Source organism: Abrus precatorius, unplaced genomic scaffold, assembly GCF_003935025.1.
Source record: "Abrus precatorius isolate BTA unplaced genomic scaffold, Abrus_2018 Scaffold7, whole genome shotgun sequence".
In the NCBI taxonomy this organism is placed as follows: Eukaryota; Viridiplantae; Streptophyta; class Magnoliopsida; order Fabales; family Fabaceae; genus Abrus; species Abrus precatorius.
The window spans coordinates 3,270,485-3,292,975 of NW_020874417.1; the positions used below are offsets into that span (position 1 = coordinate 3,270,485).

Sequence of the window (22,491 nt, forward strand, 5' to 3'; positions counted from 1 at the left end):
ATGCATTTATTCTGAGTTTTGAAAGAAAGTTTGTCTTCACAACTATATTAATTTAGTGCAATTAACTTATTTATTCATTCTTTTGTAACTTTAATATTAACATATTAATGCAATTTATTCTAGTTTTTGAAAAAAAGTTTGTTTTTACAACTGTATTAATTTAGTGCAATTAACATATTTATCCATTTTTTGTAACTCTAATATTAATATATTAATGCATTTATTCTTGAAAACTAATAGATTTGTATATTCAAAAGGTCATGAAATAATAGAATGAATAAGAATTAATATGGGTTTATATATTTGAAAGGTTGTGCATGTTATATTTTAATATGTTATGTATAATCAAATAATTTTAATGTTGTAAATACAATTAAATGGTGCACGAGAGCTACATGGACAAAAGTAAAATATTTAACAAAGAGAAATAAATTATATTTTATTTAGTATATATAAGGGTGAGTACAAGTTGTTTGTTTAAAATAATATTTTTACAAAATGGCACATGCGATTTCAATACTTTATAAAATATGATGTGAGAAGGTGGATTGAAAGATAATAGTTCAAATCATTGGTTTGTGATTTTCTTTTGAGTTTAAAAATAAAAGTCAAGTTAATAGCATGGACATGATTTTGACCGATGAAAAGGTGAAGTTGTTAAATTTCTTTAGTCTAAATGCATAAAAAAAATTTATTATTTAATTTAATTCATTCATCTTCTCTTCTCTCATTATTTCAAAATTCAAGGATTTGTTGTACTATTAGAAAAAATATTATATCACTTTATGAAAAACTATTGCATGAAGACAATATGTATATCAAGAAAAATTTCATGGTGATTACTCTTAACAAGAAGTTGTGAATCACTAAACACAAATTAAGGTTAAATTTGATGGCAACCACAAAAGTTTCAAAGGTCAAATATGATAACATCTCTTTTAACTGTTTTGATTTTGTTATATTTTCAAAAGTTTTAAGTAGGTTGGATGAACTCTATCTAATTGGTGAGTTCTTTTTTTCTTCTTCTTATATTTGATCGCTTTTATATTTGATCTTATATGTTACTTTAATATTTTAAAAGAATATTTAATGCGTGTTCAATTAGATGTTATCGGTCATGTAGTTGAGAAATATAATCTCAATCACACAAAGAAAAATGGAAAGAAGATCAAACATATTGATTTAGTTCTCAAAGACTTAGAGTGAGTAGTATTTTAAAACATATTTTAATGGCTAAAATATTTGTTATTTATTTTCCTCCTTTGATTACTTTATACTAATTAAAGGTTATATTATATTAAATTTGTTTGATAGGAATCAAAGAATTGTTTGCACTTTATAGGAGGAGTTTTCTTATCAACACTTAATTTTACAAATAGTGAAGATTCTAATAATTTACCTAATGTGGTTATTTAATTATATAAAATAAAATATTTAATGGTATGTTTCTTTATTTACATTGAACTCTTTTTAATTTGTATAATAGTTATTATTATTAACAAACTATATCTCATGGTTCTTTCAGAAATTTTAGGCATATCAAATGCTTATAATAAAACAAAGTTGTTATTATTAATAAGTGTTTCAAGAAGCCGAAAAAAATTGACATAATTTTTTATGAAAATTGTCCGAGTTATATCATTTATACTCTTAGGTACAAATATTACTACTTATAAATTATTTCATTTAAAACTAATTTAGTAAAATTTTTAGTGTATTTATAACCAATTCTTTTTTGTAGCTTAAGCCGCATGTTAATGGTATGAATCTCACTAAATCTGCTTCTTTTACAATATTTAAAAATCCACTATCATAATTCATTGAAAAATTTACAAAACAATTAAAAACAGAAATGACTAAAGGTGAGTTGTGTTGATATTGGTTTCATTTAATTATTTATATTTGTTTTAATCTATAATATTTTTAAAATAATTTTTTACTCTTATAGACAAATGTGAGTAGTGAATTTTCTCCAGAGATTGATGTAATATTGTCAAGTTCTTTCTATTCAAAGTTGAAATTGTTCAAGCAAATTTATATGCTAATTGAGTTTCATACAATGTTAAAAGATTTGTTGATAATGTTGATCTAATTAACTTTGTGTATAGTGCACGCATATATTATAGATAAACTATTTATATAATTCATTAAGTTAAAATTAATATTTTATTTTAATACTTAAAGATCAAACATTCTTTTAACATGGTAAGCACCACTTGTATAAGTTATCTTATTACAAATAATAATATTTTTTTAAAGAAAAAACTTATATATAAATGTAGACGAGTTTTGAAATTTGTATTCACAATTGCATTAATTTAGTACAATTAACATATTTATATAATTTTTTATAACTTTAATATTAACATTAATGCATTTATTTTTATAAAGTTTAATGCAATTTTGAATTTTAATATTAATAATTTATTTTAAATTTTATTATTGAAAACTGATAATTGATATTTGATTAATAAGGAATAATAGAATAAATGAATAAGAATTAATAAGTTTATATATTTAAAAGGTCATACAACAATATAATGAATAATAATTAATATTAATTTAGTATAATTAACATATTTATTTATTTAATTTTAATATTAATATATTAATACATTTATTATTGTAAAATTTATGACAATTTTAAATTTTAATATTAGTAGTTTACTTTAAATTTAATTATTAAAAACTAATAATTAATATTTAATTAATAAAAAATAATAGAATGAATGAAAAAAAATTAATGAATTTATATGTTTGAAAGATAATAAAACAATAAAATAAATAATAATTAATATTAATTTAGTGCAATTAATATATTTATTTATTTTTTTAACTTTAATATTAATATATTAATACATTTATTCTTACAAAATTTATGACAATTTTAAATTTTAATATTAATAGTTTATTTTAAATTTTAAGTTAATACGATTAATATTTTTATATATTTTTTTATAATTTTAATATTAATATATTAATACATTTATTCTTACAACGTTTAAGAAAAGAAAATAATTAATTATAAATAATTAATTTTTACTAGTAATAATTTGTATGTATTAATTAATTTTAAATTTTAAAATAATTTAAATATTATTATAAAAATTTTATAAAATTATTTTGTATTTTATAATTAATAATTATAGTATTATATTATGAATAACGTATCCGCAATGGGTTGTGTATTTGAATTCATTATCTTAAGAAAAGTAAAATTAAATTCATTATGAGGGAAGCAAGCAAATGATGGTGAAGCAAGTGCTTCCTTTTAGTTAGTTATCATAGCATTGCAAAACGATACCTTAACAATCTGAATCGCAGAAGCAATAGCAATGTCAATGGCAATAGGGAACGCTCTCTCTCTTCCTCTCTCAAACTTCAAGAAACCTTCTTTTTCTCACACACTCTCCTCCCTCCCCATTTCCCGCATCATTGTAAGCCCAAGCCCACGCCCGAGCCCGAGATGCAGACCCACCTCTGTTCGGGTTCGGGCCTGCTCTTCCTCTTCCTCTTCCTCGTTTGGCTCTCGCCTCGAAGACACCATTAAGAAAACCGTGGTTGAGAATCCCGTTGTCGTTTACTCAAAAACGTGGTGTTCGTATGTCACTGACTAATCTTACCCTTTTCATTCACTCTTTCTGCTTCTGCATTCCCTTATCTTTTCCCTCTTTTGCTTCCAAGGTACTCTTCCGAGGTCAAATCCTTGTTCAAGAGGCTCGGCGTTGACCCTTTCGTCTTAGAATTGGACGAAATGGGTATTTCGATTCAACTCTTTCTCTGTTTCAGTTTCATTCAACCCTAATTATATCACTAGTGAATCTTATAGTCTTACTGTTGCAGTATATCACTTACTTTATTATTCTCTTTAGGTCCTCAAGGGCCACAGTTGCAGAAGGTGTTGGAGAGGATCACGGGGCAATACACTGTGCCAAATGTATTTATTGGTAAGTACTGTCTCTGTTGCATTATTCTTACGTAATCATACTCATACAAAGCGTAAATGATTTCTAGTCAATGAAGGGCTGTGTGGAAGAGTTTTTGAAGAATTCATAGAAAATAATTTATGACTCTAATAAAACGTTTTCAGCTTATTTCAATAAACTGCTGGGTATGGCTTATGGAAATATGTTATTTTGAACTTAATAAGTTTCATTGTTAAATTTATAACATAAATCATCGTTTAAAAAGAGCTTATTGAATAAGTGCTTAAATAAACTGGGTATCCAAATGCACCCTAAATATTTATGCCTCTAGCATTTTTTAATGTTGTTTCCTTGTTACTGCTGGTGGATTTTTATTTTTCTGTTGATAAGCCCCTTAGTTGACGTGCCCTCCCCTCTGGAGCATACTGAAATCATGTTGTTGAGGGGGGGAATGTAGACATTAAACAGAGGAGAAAAGGAAATATTTTTCAGACTTGCACACATGGTGATACATGGGAGAGGATGAGGTATTTGAAAAATTCCACTCAATTTGATACAACAGATACCAAACTCCTACAAGCTTTTTATTAGGCTGGTTTCATGTAATAAGATAATCGGAATCAGAAAACCTCTTAGAGAACTTAGTTGTGAAGTGAGGGAGTAAATGCTTGGCTGGTGCATGATAGCATGCATTCCAGTTGTAGTTTTGGGTGCCAAGACTTCTTGCTGGTCGTACTTGCTGTTTATTGCCTCAGTTTTTGTTATGTTAAGCTTTCTACTTAGGCATCTTCATTAGTGCGCTGTGGTACAGTTTAAATTGCAATTTGATTTAATTTTACCCACACAGTGGGCGCCTGGAAAAGTCTGATATTGTAGGGGAGCCATCAGATCCATATATTATTGACTGGTGGATAGCTGCATGTCTTGAGATTGTTAATTCTTCTTGAGTGAGGAGATGATGTGGGCATCCATAGATTACTGCTCCTCAGTTTTTGCATTTCTTGTTTGTGATTCAGATTGTTTTTTAAAAAGAGTGAAAACTTTAATTTGGGATCTGATAAAATTTTGTTCCTTGCATGAAATATCAACTCTAATTTTAACTCAAGATTCTAAAGAAATTAGAATACAAGTTTATCTGCTTCTCTATTTCACTCATGCCCATTAGGTTATGAGAAATTTATTGATATGGCAAGACTTGTTTATGTTCAACTTTGGCTGCTATATAGTATAAGGCTATGAAGTACTGACGTTGCAAGATGAAGAAGAGTCCCGGTGTCGGATACGAATACAACACTAACACCCCTGGACACTACTCTGACACATGTCCAACACTGTTTTACAAGTGTCCAAAAATTAAAATGAATTTTCCGGCTGCGACACGGCACAGACACAGTTGCAGATCGAAGACACTGCTCCAAAGCGGCTCACTCCAGAAAAAAAAAATCAAAATAAATTTTTTTTTAAAAGTTAAAAAAATTAAAAAATCTTTAAAACTCCCTCCTTTCTTCTTATTCTTCTTCCACATGTTTGCTTTCTATTCTCTGTGTTGGTTCTCTCACATTTTTCTTGTCCTTGGCTTGCCGTTCGAGTTTTTTCATCACCGCTCATCATTCTTTCTCCAAGCAACGTTAATCCTTGTCATGCTAATTATATTTAATTTTATATATTTATATATAAGCGGTGTCGCAGTGTCTTATATTTTAGACATTAGCCTTGTTCCGGTGTCCGTGTCGTGTCTAGTGTCTAGTGTCCAGTGTCCGTGTCGTGTCCAGTGTCCGTGTCAGAGTCAGTACTTCATAGGTATAAGGTCTAACTTGAAAACTATATGGTATGATATATAGACTTCTAATAAGCACTTATATGGCTTGAAGACATGTTGAATATGCTTAGTACATAATGATTTATGAAACTAAAAGTTTATGTTTATGCCAGAAGAGAGAGAGGTGTAAGTTCAGCTGTGAGAGTGTTCATTGTTTTTTCTTTTAAATAAAAATGAAATTATATTTGAGAGAAGAGAAACTATCACAATCATGCAAGGATAAGGTATCTTCTTAAATTGCACAGATGACAAAAATGACAAAAGTAGGGAAGGAAAAAACTAATAATGCACCAAGGTTGCACAATCTCTTTGCAAATGAGATAGAAAATCCCTTAAAACAACCATGGATTTCCACATGAATTTGTGAAGGAGGAAAAAAGTGAGCAGGTCCAAGCAGCATAACGGTTTGTGTTTATGATCCTTTGATAACAAGATTCTTTCTATTCATAAAGAAGAGGAGGTAGAATAGAACCAATTACGATTTTTTTTATTCATCCTCAAAGTTGAATACCATATTCAAAATTTGTTTTCAATCAAATCCAAAGGAATCAATAGAAATGAAAAATCCCTTGTGATACTCCAGATCTGGCTTGGTTATCAATGGAGTACATAGATCTGCCATTTCTTGAATTCTTTAGATTCAAAATCATGATATTATGTGTATCCCCCGTTTCTTTCAATCACAGGATAGATGAAATAAACCAAAGTTGATTTTTGTTCAAGAACGAAATCTCATTGGAATTGCTCAGTGATCCTTCAGATCTCTATCATCCAAGTTTTTACCAAAGACAAAGTCTCAGTTTTTGTGGGAACCCTGAGGAAAAGCCTTTAAAAAGGTGACATTTCCAACCCAATTATCCTCTAAAAAATTCATGTATTGTCTCCCAGCTAATGAAAATCAGACAATCTAAAAGGATCCCTACCTGGAAACATAAACTCCCAGGGATTGGAGTTAGTTACAATGTTACATGAATGATGAATCATTAGGTTGGGATCACATCCATTTTCATCTAAACCATGCACTTATTTAATCTAAACAACTGGGTGCCAAAAAGGAGTAGTCTATTCAGGAGAGCCCAATGCCCACAGCCATTTAATTTCCAACGCATAAGTTCAGACGTCAAATTTCCCTAGCCCAATCCACCATCAGTTTTAGGTTTCCAACTAATCTGCTACTACCAAGGTGACAAGATTATTATTTTATTACAATTTTAGAGAATCTGATATCCATTTTTTCCATCTAACTACAAAGTCCTTACTGTGAAGAATGTTGCCTTAGTAACTCCTCAGACATTTAAGCTTTTTCAAAACACATCTTTTCATGCATGAACAATGTATTGGATCCTTATATTATCTTACTATAATTTCCCTAAAACACAAAAATCTACTACCTTGTTTTCAATTTCATCTTTTGAACAGAACAATTTAGAACATATCCTGAAGTTTTTCTTCTTCATTGCAGGTGGCAAACACATTGGCGGCTGTACAGGTACATTTTCCTAGTTTAATTGTCTTTTAGATTCTTGATTGTCTGATTGAGAATGTCTCCACAGTTCAACACATCATTTTTTTCCTCAATGATTGGAGTGATATTTATCTTTACATTTTTTTTTACCATTCTGCTTTTACTTTTAAATATCTATAACTGCAAATGTAAATTTACTACCTATATGAACTTGGTATTCTAGTCCGAGGAAAAGGAGTAGAGAGAAATTCAAAAGAATTTTAGAGGAAATTATTAAAAGAGATCTAATGATAAATAATACATCAAAGAATTTTGATAGGATACTGAGTAGGGGTGGTAGTATAAAAGAGAGTGATGGACCTGTAGAAGGAGAATTAGTGAGGCCCAAGGTGTGGCAGGTTTACACAAGGAGGAAGAAGGTGGGCCCTTCAACTAATGATACTATTGCCCCTACTCAGTATCTTATCAAATTTAGTTTTTGACTGAGTTTAATAGCGCTGTGTGATCTATGTAATTGACCACAATTAGTGAGATAAGGTTTAGTTGTTATTGTTGTATTATGAAAGTTGGTATTCTTGAAGTTTCAAGAAATTTAACATGATACAGTTTAATAAAAATCTAACAATGCAATTTCTTCGTTTTCTCCTTTTGTCTAACATTATTTTCTTACTCATGCAGAAACACTGAAGTTATACCGGAAAGGAGAACTTGAACATTTGCTAACAGAAGCTAATGCCAAAAAACCAGAGAGCTAAGTGATTGACTGTCATCCTAAAGGGATCCTGATCCCATTATCAATCTGTTATTTTGTAGGCCAATGCAGTTCTCTCAATGTTTGTCACGAATGTTGATTGAAAGAAATAAGAGCACATTGATAAGGGTTACAGAACTAAAAGTTGCAACTTGCTTTTGTACCTGGATGTATCAACAATCGATACCCTATATTTGCTTCAAAATCTTTTAATGCTCAAAGCACATGACATGGGGTACCCGTAAATCTTTCATTATTTGTTGCATGTCAAGTTCGAGATAACTTTTTGTAAGCTTGTAAATTTAACTTTGTGATAATTGAGAGGTCAGATATTAGCAAGGTGTACTTTATAAGATGGTCATTCCCGTCTTTTGTTTGTAATTGGCATACTTCTCCTCATGATTCGGAGGGTTTGTCTTGAAAGCCCCGCATTCTTGGAATTATAAATCTAAACGAGCAAGCCAGGGAAACAATTGGCGTTTCATATTAAAATACAGTTTTTCAAACTTATGTTCAGGGACATATGTTTAGAAGTATTAAAACTGTGTTTGATAGAGCTTATAAAAATAACTTTCATAAGTTTTTTTAAAACTTATTTCAACAAGCTTTTTAAACTTATTTTAATAATTTCTTTTTGTATAATTTATCAATATAATTTATTTTTAGTTTTTGTCAACAACTTGCATGATCAAATTTATAGTTTAAACGTTTGATAGGTGATTTTTAAATACATCTGTAAGTGTCTTTTGATGCTTGAGGCATGTCCTGACTTGCTGACCTTGGTAAGCTTCTGGAAACTGCGAGAATTATTTTTCAAGGTTAAGATTTCCACCAAATTACCCTTGCCTCCTTTGTGGCCTTCTCATGCTCTTCTTGAGTTACATAGAATTAAACCTCCTTTGTATGATTGTCTAAACACTTCGGTCATGCACATATGCTTGTCATCCATAACTTGAGACATAGCACGCAAAAAATTGGTAGGGTGCTATCAGAACCATGTGTCATAGATCTTCATTTTGTTGGAAGACGAAAACCACTATTGGCTTATTGACTCCTCCATCTATAGCTTGTAAACTTGTAATAATTGAAAGAAAAGGCGATTTTAGTTCAACTGATGAAAGTGCTGGACACCCAATTAAATCACATATGATAGTGCAGTTAACACTCTGCACATTGAATGATGGTTGATATGTAAAACTGCATCCTTGAAACAGAAGTATTGGCTAAACCAGTTGTCCAAGCACTAGGAAATTTGCTGGTCCTCTTTCTTGTCAATGGAACCAACAAAAGAGTAAGCTCTGAAGTTATTCTTCATAAATAAAATGGCGAACACAATGGAAGCAATAAGTTATAATTTCTCTCTGAGCTATAAGTTCACTGCTATCATACTGAGTGAATACTCCTGCTGTGTTCCCTCCTCTTCTTGAGTGACATGGGGGAGGTGGAAGGAAGAAGGGATATAATTCTTATGAAGTGATTTAAGCATTTTCACATTCTTCTAACCGGGCAACAACACTCGTTAGTTGAGGGAGATGGTATTGGGGAGAAATGAACCAATACAATGTGAGAAAAGAAAGTCAATCTTTCTTGCTTTAGTTGATAGAATGTTACATGCATGCTATTTTTAACATATATAAAGCATCAAGCAAAATATATCATTAAAATACAAACCAGTTCTATCTAGCATTCATGCTATATTGGATGGAACAAAAATCTCCCTCTTTTGCTTGTAATAAGCAAACAAATCTTGGTGACTTGGAAGGTTGGCTTTGATAGTGGGGTGCTCCCTGAAGTTCCGAATCCAGTTAAACATGCGAGGGAAATCATTGACAATCAACACTTCAACTCCAACAACATCTTCAATGACTCCAAATGACAAGGGTATCCATCCCAAGATTATGTCTAACAGTCCAATTTCTTCACCACCAAAATATTTCTTGTCCCCTACAGTTTCTTCTAATATTTTAAGCACTTCTCTAACTTCGTTTGTTGCCTTCTGAAGCTCTTCTCCAACAGTTACAAAGAATGACATAAATGAAACACTCTGCAATTGACATTATAAATAAGATTAAATGCCTCTACAATCACAGATAAAGAAGAGAGAACAAACATAGAATGACTTGAAATTTCAACTGTTCAACTAATAACTTTGTTACCTTTTCCTCAGAAAAACTGACCCAGAACCGCACCACGGCCCTCTCATATGGGTCCTTTGGAAGCAAGGGTGTTTGTGTCCATGTTTCCTCTATGTATTCAAGAATTACAGTGGATTCTGAGATTGGCTTTCCATCATGAACAAGGACTGGAACCTTTTTGTAAACTGGGTTATACTTCAATAGCAAATCACTCTTGTTGTTTAAATCCTCCTCTACATACTCATACTTTATGCCCTTCAGCTCTAAAGCCCATAAGATCCTGTAGACGTATGGACTTGGCCAAGCTCCCAGTAGTTTCACTTCTCCCATTTTATACTGCAGCTCTGCAACAACAAATTGTTATAAGGATTAAATATGCTTTTATTATTTTAATGAGATTTTGGTTATGGTCTCTCCAAACTTTTTTTGTGGTTTTGATCCTTATATGACATTTAATGCACCAATACACTTACTCTTATATTCTTTAATGAATTCCAACATGATTTTCAATAAAACTTTATTATTTATTGATTCTTTAATACCCTTTAGTACTTTCATATCATGTACCTATAAGTACCCAACAGAAAACCCCTTCATATTTTCCTTTTTTCTGTTTTATATGATTCAAAGAAGGGGAGATGGGGGAGGGAAAGAGCAGGTAAAGGAACTTCATACATATCATAATTATCATTCATTCAATAACATAATCGCCACATCCTAAACCTTTTCAACCTCTAACTTGACACCAATATACCTCTGGATTAGATCACTCAGCAATTAAAAAGAAACAGATAAAAAGAATATAGCAGATTGCAAATAAGGAGTCTTTGATAGAAGACTGAAACAAAAGTATTAAATGGTACATTATAGCCAAGTCAAAGATCTTTTCCATACATAGCAACAGATCAAGTATTGATTGAAACGATATTATCATCAATAATATAGCATCTAATCTAAATATTATATATTTTAATTGCAGATAACCAAGTTCAATCTTCCAAATAAAACAATTAAAAAAAAAAAAACCCTTACAAGTGAAGGTCAAAGGGCAGTCCAATCCAATTCAGAGGTGGAATGGTCTCACAATTGATGGATTTGGTGGTGTGTAAGGTTTGTGTTTGGGTCGGATTTCGATACTGTTAGAGGATACGTTCTTCAATGCTATTTATGTATACGGATTTATTTTGTGGTCGTGAATAGGGAAATATTTTTAGTACTATTATGATAAATTTTTCTAATTCCTAACATTGTATGAAATAAAAAATTATATATAATATATTTTTATTAAAAATCTTAATTTAATGTATTAATACAATTAAATATTATAATTTTTAATAAATTTTATTGTATACAAGTTAATTTTTTTTATTAAAAATAACTTTTAATCTAAAATTTTTATAATTAAAAATAAAGAAAAAATTTAGAAGAAAAACTGAGTATGTTTCTCTATTTTTTTAAAAAAAATATTTAAATTTTCTAAAATTTAAGAAAATAAATTATTTTAAACTTATAAGAGAAATTTTATTATTTTATATATATATTTTTATAATGACTTCTTTAGAAATTTATCTAAATTGGCCTTAATTTATTTTCTAAATTATTTTATTCTTCAATTTAACTTTTTGTGACTAAATGAATAGAGTTTAATAGATCTATATAAATGTCACATAAGATTGAATTAATTAAGTTCTAAGATGATGATAATAATAATAATAAAAAAACCAAATTATGCAAAAATAAAAGTTAGTGAATAGAAATGGATAAGAAAAAAATTAAAAAAAAGAAAGAGCTAAAGTGAAACATACTTTATGATAATATGATTTATTGAAAAACCAAAACAGAAAAAAAAAATTGACATCTTCATGTTCCAACATCCCACCTATAACGGAAAACATTTTCATCCAAATGTGTTAGGTAAATTCCTTCATCTCTAGCAACCCAAATGCATTTCTTCCAATCACACATTTTGAAAAGATGTTCATCATGCCAAAAAACATCAAAGGAGGCAAAAGCATTGTCCTTGCTCACATAGCACCAAAATAGAGTTGAGTGGGAGAAATCCATCCTAAAACTCCAAGTGAAATTGGAACCTTGACATAGCTTGTGGGACCCTAAATCATCATCTGCAGATTTGCAATGTGTATACAAATCCTGGTTGTTGCTCAACCCATTAACAATGTACACATGCCACTTTATGAATATAGGAAAAATACTTGAATCACTTGAATGAGTTGCAGAAGTCAAAACCAATATGAATCCTAGAACCAATAGATAGCTACTAACCCTTGAAGCAACTATTGTTGAAACAATTGAGTGTCCTCTATTTTCTTCCATGTTTGCTGTTTTTCCTTGTAGATTTTGAATACTATATAATATCTTCATAATTCCTTTTAATTTGCATGACATTTTTTGGCATTTATTAAGTAGCATGCTGCCATTTAAATTATAGACATGGGAATTAAGATTTTTATTTTCAGGCTATTTATGTGTGCCAAATATAAGTATACAATTAAAATTAATAATTATCAGTAAATTTCAAAAGAAAAAATGGACACAGGGCAGTGTGGAGGAGATATACTTTCTCAAGTTTTTGCCCCAAGACATACGCACTAAGGACATAACTATTATAACGTAAAGTCTATATATATATATGAAAAAATGAATGTCATTAAAGATTACACCTATTATTATATTTTTTATCTTTTATATGATCATTTAGGGCATGCTCAAGGTCCCCATTATACGCGTGTGTACGAAATTAATAAATTTATTTTCAGAATTTTTTTAGAATTATTTTTAAAAAATTATAAATATAGAAATTAAAACATTACTTCAAAAAATTATAAAAAAAAATTCCTTTCTAAATTGTTAGATAGTTTATAGAATACTTTTAACTATTTATATTACTGGAACTTTCAGTAGAAATAAATTTTTGAAATTAAAATTAACAAAATCTTTTTTACATTCAAACATGTCTCAACAAAGCTTAAATAATTTTATTAATTTAAAAGGATTTATTTTCTAATGAATTTTTGCATAATTATTTTTAAAATATTTTTACATTTTTATTATTACATGTCAACTTATTTATATATTATATTTGAAAATAAAAATGATGGATTGGGGGTAGGGGTAAGCGTGGCAAAACCAGAATCATCGAAATGAGGAGAGGAGTGAGCTGAGATGAGTTAGTTGACTTTGCACCTTTGCATATGCCAAACTGAATAACCGAACCATGGCGTTAACGTTCGGTTCTGCAACTCCGAACTCCAACACTTTGTGTTTAACTCTCACAACAACACCACCTCTCAACCTCATCACCAATCATCATCGTACTCATTTTGTGTTCTGTGGCAGAGGTTTTGGCTATGGATATGGCTACGGACACACCCTTTCCTATTCACACCATACACCTTCCTTTCCCACTGTTGTCTGTTCTGCTGCCAATAAACCATCTCCTTCCTCTGAAATTAGGTACCCTTTTTCTCTCTCCCACTTCCATTGCTTTTCCGGACGGTGGTTTGCTACAATTAAATATGTATTTACGGATGTACGAAATAAATAAATAAATAATTAATGTAAAAATGTCACTGTATTTCAAAAAAATTGATTCTTTCTTTTGATTTAAGACTTCTATGTAATATTAAATGATACTAATTATATATGTTCCACTAGAAGTGTGTCATGTTCTATAATTTTAAAATATATCTTATGAGTCCACATTGCATAGTGTCTGTTCTCACTTTCTGGTTTAACAATCGAAGATGAAAGTTAAAATAATGAAGCATCATGAAAATGATATTTTCTGTGTGTTACTTTGCCTAGTTATTTTGTTTTGGGCAAACCTCTCAAATGAATCATGAATTCACTGAAGTTTCTTACTTTCTTATGGGTTCACCACTTTATGCAATGCTTTTTTCATCAGGTTCTTTAGCAAGTGATGCTTCATCAATGATTAATCATATTTGTTCTTCAGCTCTACAGCCAAGATAAGGAGCGAAGTTCTCTCTCCCTTTCGGTCTGTTAGGATGTTCTTTTACATAGCTTTTGTTGCAAGTGGTGCTCTTGGGGGATTCGTAGCAATCTCACAACTAATTGGTGCATTGGCTAACTCATCAAGAGCATCTGAAATCCCTGATATTCTCAAGGGTCTTGGCATTGACGTTGCAGCAGTGTCTTTATTTGCTTTCTTGTACTTTAGAGAGAACAAAGCAAAGAATGCACAAGTGGCTAGGCTCTCAAGAGAGGAAAGTTTATCAAACCTAAAGCTTCGTGTGGATGAGAAGAAGATCATTCCTGTGAGCTCATTGCGAGGGATTGCGCGGCTTGTAATCTGTGCTGGCCCAGCATCATTCATAACCGAGTCTTTTAAGCGCAGTGAACCTTTCACAGAAAGTCTTTTGGATAGAGGGGTGCTTGTTGTGCCCTTTGCAACAGATGGAAATGCACCTGTTTTGGAGTTTGATGAGACTGAGGAGCCTGTCACAAGAAGGAGGAGACTCTGGCAATTGGCTCCAGTTTACATCTCTGAGTGGTCTGAGTATGTCTTTGAGGATGAAAAGTGAATATACAATTTTTTTTTGGGTACTTTTTAAATTTTTTTCCCATATTGTTGATAGGTGGTTGGATGAACAAAAGAAGTTGGCTGGTGTGTCTTCTGATTCTGCGGTGTAAGTACTGTCCTATCGATGTTAGTCTTGACATGTATATACTTAGAGATATCTAACTTTTCAGCTAAAGAACATGCACATTTTCTTTTGTAAAGTTTATAGTTGTGCAATGAATCTCTATAGTCATATTATATGGTTGGATTGATACTGTAATCAAAAGGATCCTTACTTTTGAGTGGATGTCTTACTGTGAACATTGCACGAGAAATTAGGCTTTTTTCTCTCATTGTACAGGTATCTATCTCTACGCATGGATGGTCGTGTTCGTGGCAGCGGTGTTGGTTATCCTCCTTGGAATGCTTTGGTTGCACAATTACCCCCTGTAAAGGGAATCTGGACTGGCCTACTAGATGGCATGGATGGTAGAGTTCTTTAGAAGAACTTGTGTTCTTTCTCCTTCTAAAGGCTGATCTTTCATACCCCTACCCACAAAAACAAAATAATTGAAGCCCTTTTCATTTTCTTTTTGTGATTTTGTATCCTTATAGTGGACATTCCATTAAACTTTTATGATTTTATATATATATATATATATATTTTTTTTTTGCTTTGATTTTCTTATGAGTTCTTTATAAGGTCATGTTTAAATATGTTTGGTGGCTGGATCAGATGAGGACTCCTTATATTTTCCCTTTTCTTTTTGTAAGATGACTGATAATTCTGTATTAGAATCCTGTGTTGATCCCTTTTTGAGGGTTGTCCCCTAGTAATATTACCGTTTGTATGATTGTAGTCAATGAAAAGCTATTTAATGTTTATATTTACCTTACCTAATGGCCAAAAGGCATGAACTGATAAGCTTTATGTTAGCACTTGTACATAAAAACGATTCACGTAGCTCACATAATTTCGACACCACCATTCCTCTTCTTTCCTATTTCTTCTCTTTTTTTTTTTTCCTTAAATCAAATTCGGTAACAGTGTGCAATTAAAATTTTCCAAAGTTTGCTTGTACGTGGTAAGTAACATGAAATTAATGTTTGGAACAGAGAATTCCCATGATAGTTCAGGTGTTTGTGCTATAAATGAACATGATACAAAGCTTTGGTTTCCCATGTTCCTTACTTCTAAGGGTTAAATGTACTTAAAAATCGTAGATTGGGAAAAATAAGGTAGTCGAGTGTTAATAAACCACTTATCAATTAGATAATCCCAAAAATTACGCTGCCAATTTTTCATCACGCATTTTCAGTTGCATTGGTGAGTACATTTTGTTTGTACCGCAAATAAAAGCTCATTCAAATGCGTGAGTATTTCATTTTTATTTTTAGGTCAATTTTAATGGTTGTAGTAGTCTTAAATTTATGGCATTAACATGCCTAATCACTGATTTCAAATAAAATAAGAAGTAAGGGAAGTTGAAGATTATGAGCAACTGCACACAGAATGTAGTTTATAGAGATTAGAGAGAATATGATACATTTTTTTTTTTCACATAAAAAACCTTAGACTAATAACTGCAATAACATGACAAGAGTCAAAATTAAAATTAAATTGGACTTATTCAACTTCCTCGATCTCATCCAAAGCATAGTTGTTTGTTGATACATTGGCATAGTTGACTTTGTTGAATCGAACCACGACAGGGTAGCGAGTCTTGGGATCCTGCACAACAAGAAAAACCAATAAAACATCAATTGGATTTGCATAGGATAGCAGAAAATTTAGAGGGTATTTATTATTGCCTTAAGAGCGAGTTTAGGGACACTAACCTGATCAACAGCAACAACTGAACCTGTTCCTTTGTACCAATAGGATTCCTTCCTAAGAATCTTCACCTGTTAAATTGCAAAGAAAAATTAGAGACTAAGCATGTTGCTAGATAGCTAGTTCAATGCAAATTTCAACTTTCAAACTATTAAGTAACAGAAAACTTCTCAAATGAATGTAGCACACGGACAAATTCATCACTCAATCCATATTTATACCAAGAAACTACTTGATGCACTTATTATGACCATAGCTGCAATATAGAAGGTTAGAGTTGAACTAGAAAATAAAGTATTTATTTTTGGTATGAGAAAAAATTGTTCTTACTATTTACATACTTTGATAATAATTTATAACTATAGAAAAAGCACTTTGGAAACTTATTCCCTTACCAGTTAGCTACTAATTGGCATGCTATGCTAATGTATTCATAAACAGTGAAGTGTGAACCATTAAGAGTCATGTTCATGAGAAGGGCAATTAGCACCGGTAACATTAAAAAGTGGTCTAACTAACTCTCAAAAGCTAAATCACAAAGGGCATAATTGCCCAAGTCTTGTAAAGATTACTCTGACTATATTTAACCGATGTGGGACATCTTTAACAAGTGAAAAGCTGAGGTATGGGGTGGCTCACCTTAGCACCTCTCTTGGGGCCAATTGGTGGTGGCTTGGGTTTGGGAGCTTCACCTTCAGCAGGAGGAGTGGCAGTGGCAGGTGCAGCCTCATCTGATGCCCTTACAACAAGCCTAGAACCGTTGATCTTAGTAGGGAAGATGAGCTTGGAAGGTGATGAAGTTGTGGTGCCAGCTGCAACATTAAGTGACAACACAAACCCAGAAGCTGCTGATGCCATGCTGCTGCTAGCCATCACTTGCTTTCTCTGTGTGTGTGTGTGTGTGTGTCTCAGGTTCTCTCTTTGGTAATCTTAAGTGCGGCAAAAGGACAAGTGTTACACAAACACTTTGAGGATTTGAATGAACTGAATTTGCTTGCTTAGTTTAGTGAATTATCTGATCCCCTCAAGTGTGTATCAATCGTTTCCTCCACTAGGGTGCTGCCACTTGTGCACCATATCCCTTTCCTTTGGATAATGTTATTACCACTCATCCATTTCTAAACCAACGAGTCAACTCGGTGAGTGGCTTCTCACTCGGCTAGGAAAATATGAAAATACGAAATGGATCATGGACGAAATAAAATATAGGTCCTATTATTCTCACACTAAATTTTTATAATATTTTTTTCTTATTTCTTTCTAATTTATAAAAAAAAAGCTATAATAATCTGTTTTAGAATTAGCATTTCTCATAAAATAACAAGTCAATGGAGAGTTTTTTTCATTTTATGACATAAGATTAATACGCATGTGTTTAGTTTATATAAAAATAATTAATTTATGATGTTTAACAACGTATAATTTGCTTTAGCGTATCTAAAATATTGTTTTACATAAATTGATAAACAATGGTAAAGATTCTGCTTGCAAACAAACTATGTTTACCCTTTAACCATTCATTGAATTTTGAAATAGTTTTTTTTAAAGCTATACAATTCTCATACCAAAACAAAAGCCATATTTTAGGGCAATATATGATTATCATATAAACATCAAGAAGAAAATTAAGCCTTGCGTCTAAGGATATTCGGTAGGTAAGAATCTATATATGTTCTTAATATTAGTGATAAAGGAAGAATGAATCAAGTCTCTACCAACATTACAAAAATACGAGAAATAAAAGTATTTATGACTTATTTTTTTATTTTTTGTCAATGATAACATGATTATAGTTTAAAGGAGTCAAATAACATTCATAAAATAATACAGTAGAGTTATTTTATAATGCTATAACTTTAAATATTACAGAACACGATGTTTGTTCAAAATTGTTAAACAAATATTTTAAAAAATATATCAAACAATCTCTAAAATTTGTTTGGGAAATTGAAATTTGAAGAAAAAAATTATTTTAAATTAATTAATTTTAAAATAAGATATAAATTAATAAAAAAATAATATATTTATTATTGTAAATATTACATAATTATCTTAATTTAAAATTAAATGTGTCATATTTTTTTTCCTCCAAATTGTCCTCTAGAGATGACAAAGCAAACTGTCTTCTTCAACTTCAAAAAAAAAAATTTAAAAAAACCAATTTTTTAAAGTAGACTATATTTTCTAAAACAATCCATTTAAGAAAAAATAATAATAATAAAAATGGTTGACGGTGAATTAATAGGTTAATTTGCCTAAAATTTATATTAAAAAAATATTTAACTAATAAATAATTATATTTTAATTTAAAAAATTTTAAAAATAAGTCTAACAGTCAATTCCAATCTGTCATTTACAGCGGGCTTAAGTAAGTGAGCCCATTAGATTAGGCTTAAAATGCCATCCATATCCATATCTTTCTCACAAACAATTCTTATATTTTATTATTATTTTACCTTTTTATTGCTTTTCTTTTGGGCCTAACTAATTTTGTTGGCGTTTTAGTTATACTCAACTATGAGCCAGGCCCAACAAATTAAGTGTGATTTGTTTCAAGAGAATAGTAGTGGAATGAAAAAAGAAAGACTTGGTCATATTCAAGAATTTGACCCATCCCATCCCAAATTTTCATCTTCAAATATCCCATTGATAATAAATAAATAAATATTAGTTTTCATGTAATTTACAGCGCTATGCTAAAATTAAATTCTATAATTTTATAACACACATCAAATACAATTTCAATTTGTATGTTTGTAATCATTAAATATGTTAAAATATTTCTACATTAATTGTGATAGTAAACTTTTTAATAAAATTTATAATATGATTAAATACTAATACAAATTTATTAGCACAAAAAATTAAAATTAAATCTAACCAAAATGCATACTCTGTCATCCAACACGTAAATCAAATAACAGAAATTTAAAATTTTAATTTTAATTAATGTTCATGTGTTAAACACTCGAGTAAAATTGTAATTTTACACGGGTGTGGAACTGTCACGTGCCGTTTGGCGCCAAATCCTGTGTTCTCGCTCTGTTTCTTTCATCACTCTGAACAGCTCCCACTGTTGGGAGAACGAGCGATTCGTTCCCTGTAATTTGTGATGCAAATGTGTAATGAAGAAAAGGAAAAGTCCTCAAATTGACCCTAACGATCCATTTTCTCGTACCCTAACCCGACCACCATACCATGCACCTCCAAACTCCGAAACCAAAGGTTTCTTTCTTTTCTCATTGTGCGATTTGCTTCTTCTCATTTTTTCTCTGATCATTCATTTATTCTCGCACTTTTATGATCACAATCAATACCGAACAATTTGTTCAATGTGTTTTGAATAATCAATTACTTTCAAATTCTGCGTCGTAGGAAAGGTCAAAACATGCAAGTTGTTGTAACAAATAATTGTCAGAATTAAATAAATTACAATTTTATTTATTTATTTACTTGTGAGCGTTTAACCTAGGATTTGGAATTAATGTGTAGATACAGATCCAAAAACTTCCGAGTATGCTTTCTTTAAGAAATTGAAGAAGGATGCCACCCTGAGATTTCGTTCGCGTCCACAGCAGAAGGATTCTTGCCTATCACCGAAGAAGCATGAATCCAGTGACTATTCCAGAGGTTGGTTGAAGAAAAAAATTTGTATGTGTTTTGACAGATTCTTCTGAAGGACTGAAATAATGCCATTAGCTAATAATAATAACAATACTAAATTTTGGTTTTTAGTCTCTTTAAAATTTGGGTTTTGGTCTGTGTTCCCTTTTTTTTTCAGAATTAGTACTTTTGGTCCCCGCCTTTTATTATAAATTGGTTATATACCGATGCCTCGCTTAACAATGAGTTGGAAGTTTGCTTTACAGGTTGAGTAATGCTAACAACACACTTCATATGATTAATTATTTTTTTTTAAAGTCAAAGTAATTTTTAAAAAGTTATCAATTTATGAGGCAGGTGGTTTAGGCTTTTTAAAAAATGGACTAATTACAAGGAGTCTGCTGAATAATGTGTTCAAAAGAGCGTGTTGCTAGCATTCTTTTTACCTGTTAGCATCTGAACAGATCTATAATAATGGCAGTGAACAAAAGTGCTCTCCTTTAAAATGTCCAAAATTCAAATTTTAGAAGAACTACAATAAAAAATGATATATTTATAATGATTAAAATTATATTTAAATCTTTTATTTCATGTCTATACAGAGAAGACCAGTGATGTCAGGGTTGGTGGTAAGGGCTCCAACTCTTCAAGGATCATCAATGACCCGTCAACTGTTAGGACAGATTCATTTCTCTCACCTTCTGATGGTGCTTGGAATAAATCAGGTGTGTATAAGAAGAGAATTCCACAATAATCTAGCCACAGTGATACACTGATACATATGATCGCGATGCACACAACATATCAATAAATAGGAAAGGTGATACTTATCAGGAAGAAGTGTTCCTTGTTCTGGAAACTTTGCTTCTCTTCTTCTCAAAATGTCAATTTCTACTTCAATTTGGTCACATTCTCTTTTTTAATTTATCTCGTGGCATTTTTGTTGAGTTTTCTAATTGACCTAGTATATGTCTTGAATTAAAATACAATGCTTACCGGTTTATCAGGTAAATCAGGAGGACTATATCCATGTAGTCTAAAAATAGTTGAATGCTGAGAACTATTTTCCCCGACTATAATTTCAGTTTTTAATTTATTGCTAAATAACAACCTTGTACCCAAAGATATTTTTCTTGGTGATAAAATGCAGGTCTGTACTGTATCAGCAACATGCCAAAAACCTCTCAAGGTCGTGGTGACAACTTCAAACAACCCCAGCATATGTTTTCACATGAAGGTTGGATTGTTTTCATCTTGATTGCTTAGGTGCTAGGGGATTGCGGAGGAAAAATAATATATAGAACATAACAGAAATTGGCTGATAGTTGTTTGTAACTAAGCCTGTTAGATTGTTAGTTGTAACCAAATGGATCATTGTAGTTGTTAGCTGTTAGATGCTTCCGTGCTTCCTATAAATACCATTTCCCCTTGTACGTCAAGCATCTTACTTAATCAATCAATCCCTCTTCTCTACTTTGAACTCTATGATGTGTAGCCAGTGGCCACATCAAGTTGGTGAGGTGTTACATGTATTTGCTCTCAAAATTTTGATAGGACAATTTGAACATACATCGTTTATCTTATTGGTCTTCCTATGGAGGTAAATGTCAAGCTTTTAGTAGGTGCCACTGATTTGTTTATTAACCTTCAAGCGTCAAATTTATTATTGTAAGGAAAATGCATATTATGTAGATGAAGACATGGAATTTTCTGCCCATATTTGAGAATCTTTTGACACAGCTTGTGTAAAACTATTTATTTTGTGGCAAATAGGAAACAAGTATATTCATGGAGAAGTTTTCTCTAGAAAGAGACAGAAATTACAACAGTGTGTCACAGATGCATTATTTACTGACAAAGAGAAGCTCTATTCAAAACGGTTAGGCACAGTTTTGCTATTATTAATTTTTCTTGTTCTTTATCATGAATATAATAGGAATTTTTCAGGCACAACATTATTTCCATCCTCCTTAGTCGGCTGTTTCCCATGAGCAGTGAGGAAAATGTTTGTTGTCTTAACCCTTTCTTTTGCTATAAATCCTTCTGATGACTTGCCTTTCTTAACAAAAGTGATTTTCCATGCCAGAAATATGAGGATACAAATCCAGGAAAAGTAGTAAATGCTACCAGATACGAGTTATCTGATTCTAAAGAATCAGATGTTCAATTTAATGAGCACTATCAGATACCTAAAAGGAAACTTCTTGAACTTGAAGCAAGCCCATACTTCAGCAATCATCTGCTGTCTCCTATGTCAGACAAAAGAATCTTTCTGCAAGCTGAGTTTCCAGCCTATCATTCTCACAGCTTTCATCCTCTTCAGAGTGTAACAGAACCTGAGTGCAAACTAAGTGCATATCCAAGTTTTAGTGCCCCTGCTAAGAGTGGCATAACTCTTGGATCACTGTTTAATGA

At 31.2% G+C, this 22,491-nt stretch overlaps 4 protein-coding genes across 6 annotated transcripts; 2 read left to right on the top strand and 2 right to left on the bottom strand.

Moving 5' to 3' along the window:
• The first annotated feature begins 3,229 nt into the window (after positions 1–3,229).
• On the top strand, positions 3,230–8,308 carry LOC113872210 (monothiol glutaredoxin-S10). Of its 2 annotated transcripts, XM_027509577.1 has the most exons (5): positions 3,230–3,601; positions 3,685–3,758; positions 3,873–3,947; positions 7,208–7,234; positions 7,889–8,308. In XM_027509577.1, exons 1-5 carry the CDS (start codon positions 3,336–3,338, stop codon positions 7,963–7,965), a joined length of 519 nt encoding a protein of 172 aa, XP_027365378.1. In that variant the 5' UTR covers positions 3,230–3,335; the 3' UTR covers positions 7,966–8,308. The 2 variants fall into 2 exon arrangements, with proteins under 2 accessions (XP_027365378.1, XP_027365379.1); XM_027509578.1 differs by lacking the exons at positions 7,208–7,234; positions 7,889–8,308 and adding an exon at positions 5,991–7,150 and having other exon boundaries at positions 3,257–3,601.
• A 1,219-nt stretch (positions 8,309–9,527) lies between these two features.
• LOC113872209 (glutathione transferase GST 23-like) lies at positions 9,528–11,277 on the bottom strand. Its single transcript, XM_027509576.1, has 3 exons — positions 11,129–11,277; positions 10,118–10,440; positions 9,528–10,005 (listed from the first exon to the last, which is right to left on the bottom strand). The coding sequence occupies exons 2-3, from the start codon at positions 10,424–10,426 to the stop codon at positions 9,649–9,651; spliced, it is 666 nt and encodes a 221-aa protein (XP_027365377.1). The 5' UTR covers positions 10,427–10,440; positions 11,129–11,277; the 3' UTR covers positions 9,528–9,648.
• A 1,951-nt stretch (positions 11,278–13,228) lies between these two features.
• LOC113872866 (protein LOW PSII ACCUMULATION 1, chloroplastic) lies at positions 13,229–15,463 on the top strand. Of its 2 annotated transcripts, none has more exons than XM_027510724.1 (4): positions 13,229–13,570; positions 14,073–14,630; positions 14,716–14,766; positions 15,001–15,463. In XM_027510724.1, the coding sequence occupies exons 1-4, from the start codon at positions 13,332–13,334 to the stop codon at positions 15,140–15,142; spliced, it is 990 nt and encodes a 329-aa protein (XP_027366525.1). In that variant the 5' UTR covers positions 13,229–13,331; the 3' UTR covers positions 15,143–15,463. The 2 variants fall into 2 exon arrangements, with proteins under 2 accessions (XP_027366525.1, XP_027366524.1); XM_027510723.1 differs by having other exon boundaries at positions 14,073–14,636; positions 15,001–15,460.
• Positions 15,464–16,077: 614 nt separating this feature from the next.
• LOC113872288 (photosystem I reaction center subunit IV B, chloroplastic) lies at positions 16,078–17,468 on the bottom strand. Its single transcript, XM_027509725.1, has 3 exons — positions 17,113–17,468; positions 16,479–16,544; positions 16,078–16,371 (listed from the first exon to the last, which is right to left on the bottom strand). The coding sequence occupies exons 1-3, from the start codon at positions 17,344–17,346 to the stop codon at positions 16,267–16,269; spliced, it is 405 nt and encodes a 134-aa protein (XP_027365526.1). The 5' UTR covers positions 17,347–17,468; the 3' UTR covers positions 16,078–16,266.
• Positions 17,469–22,491: the final 5,023 nt, after the last annotated feature.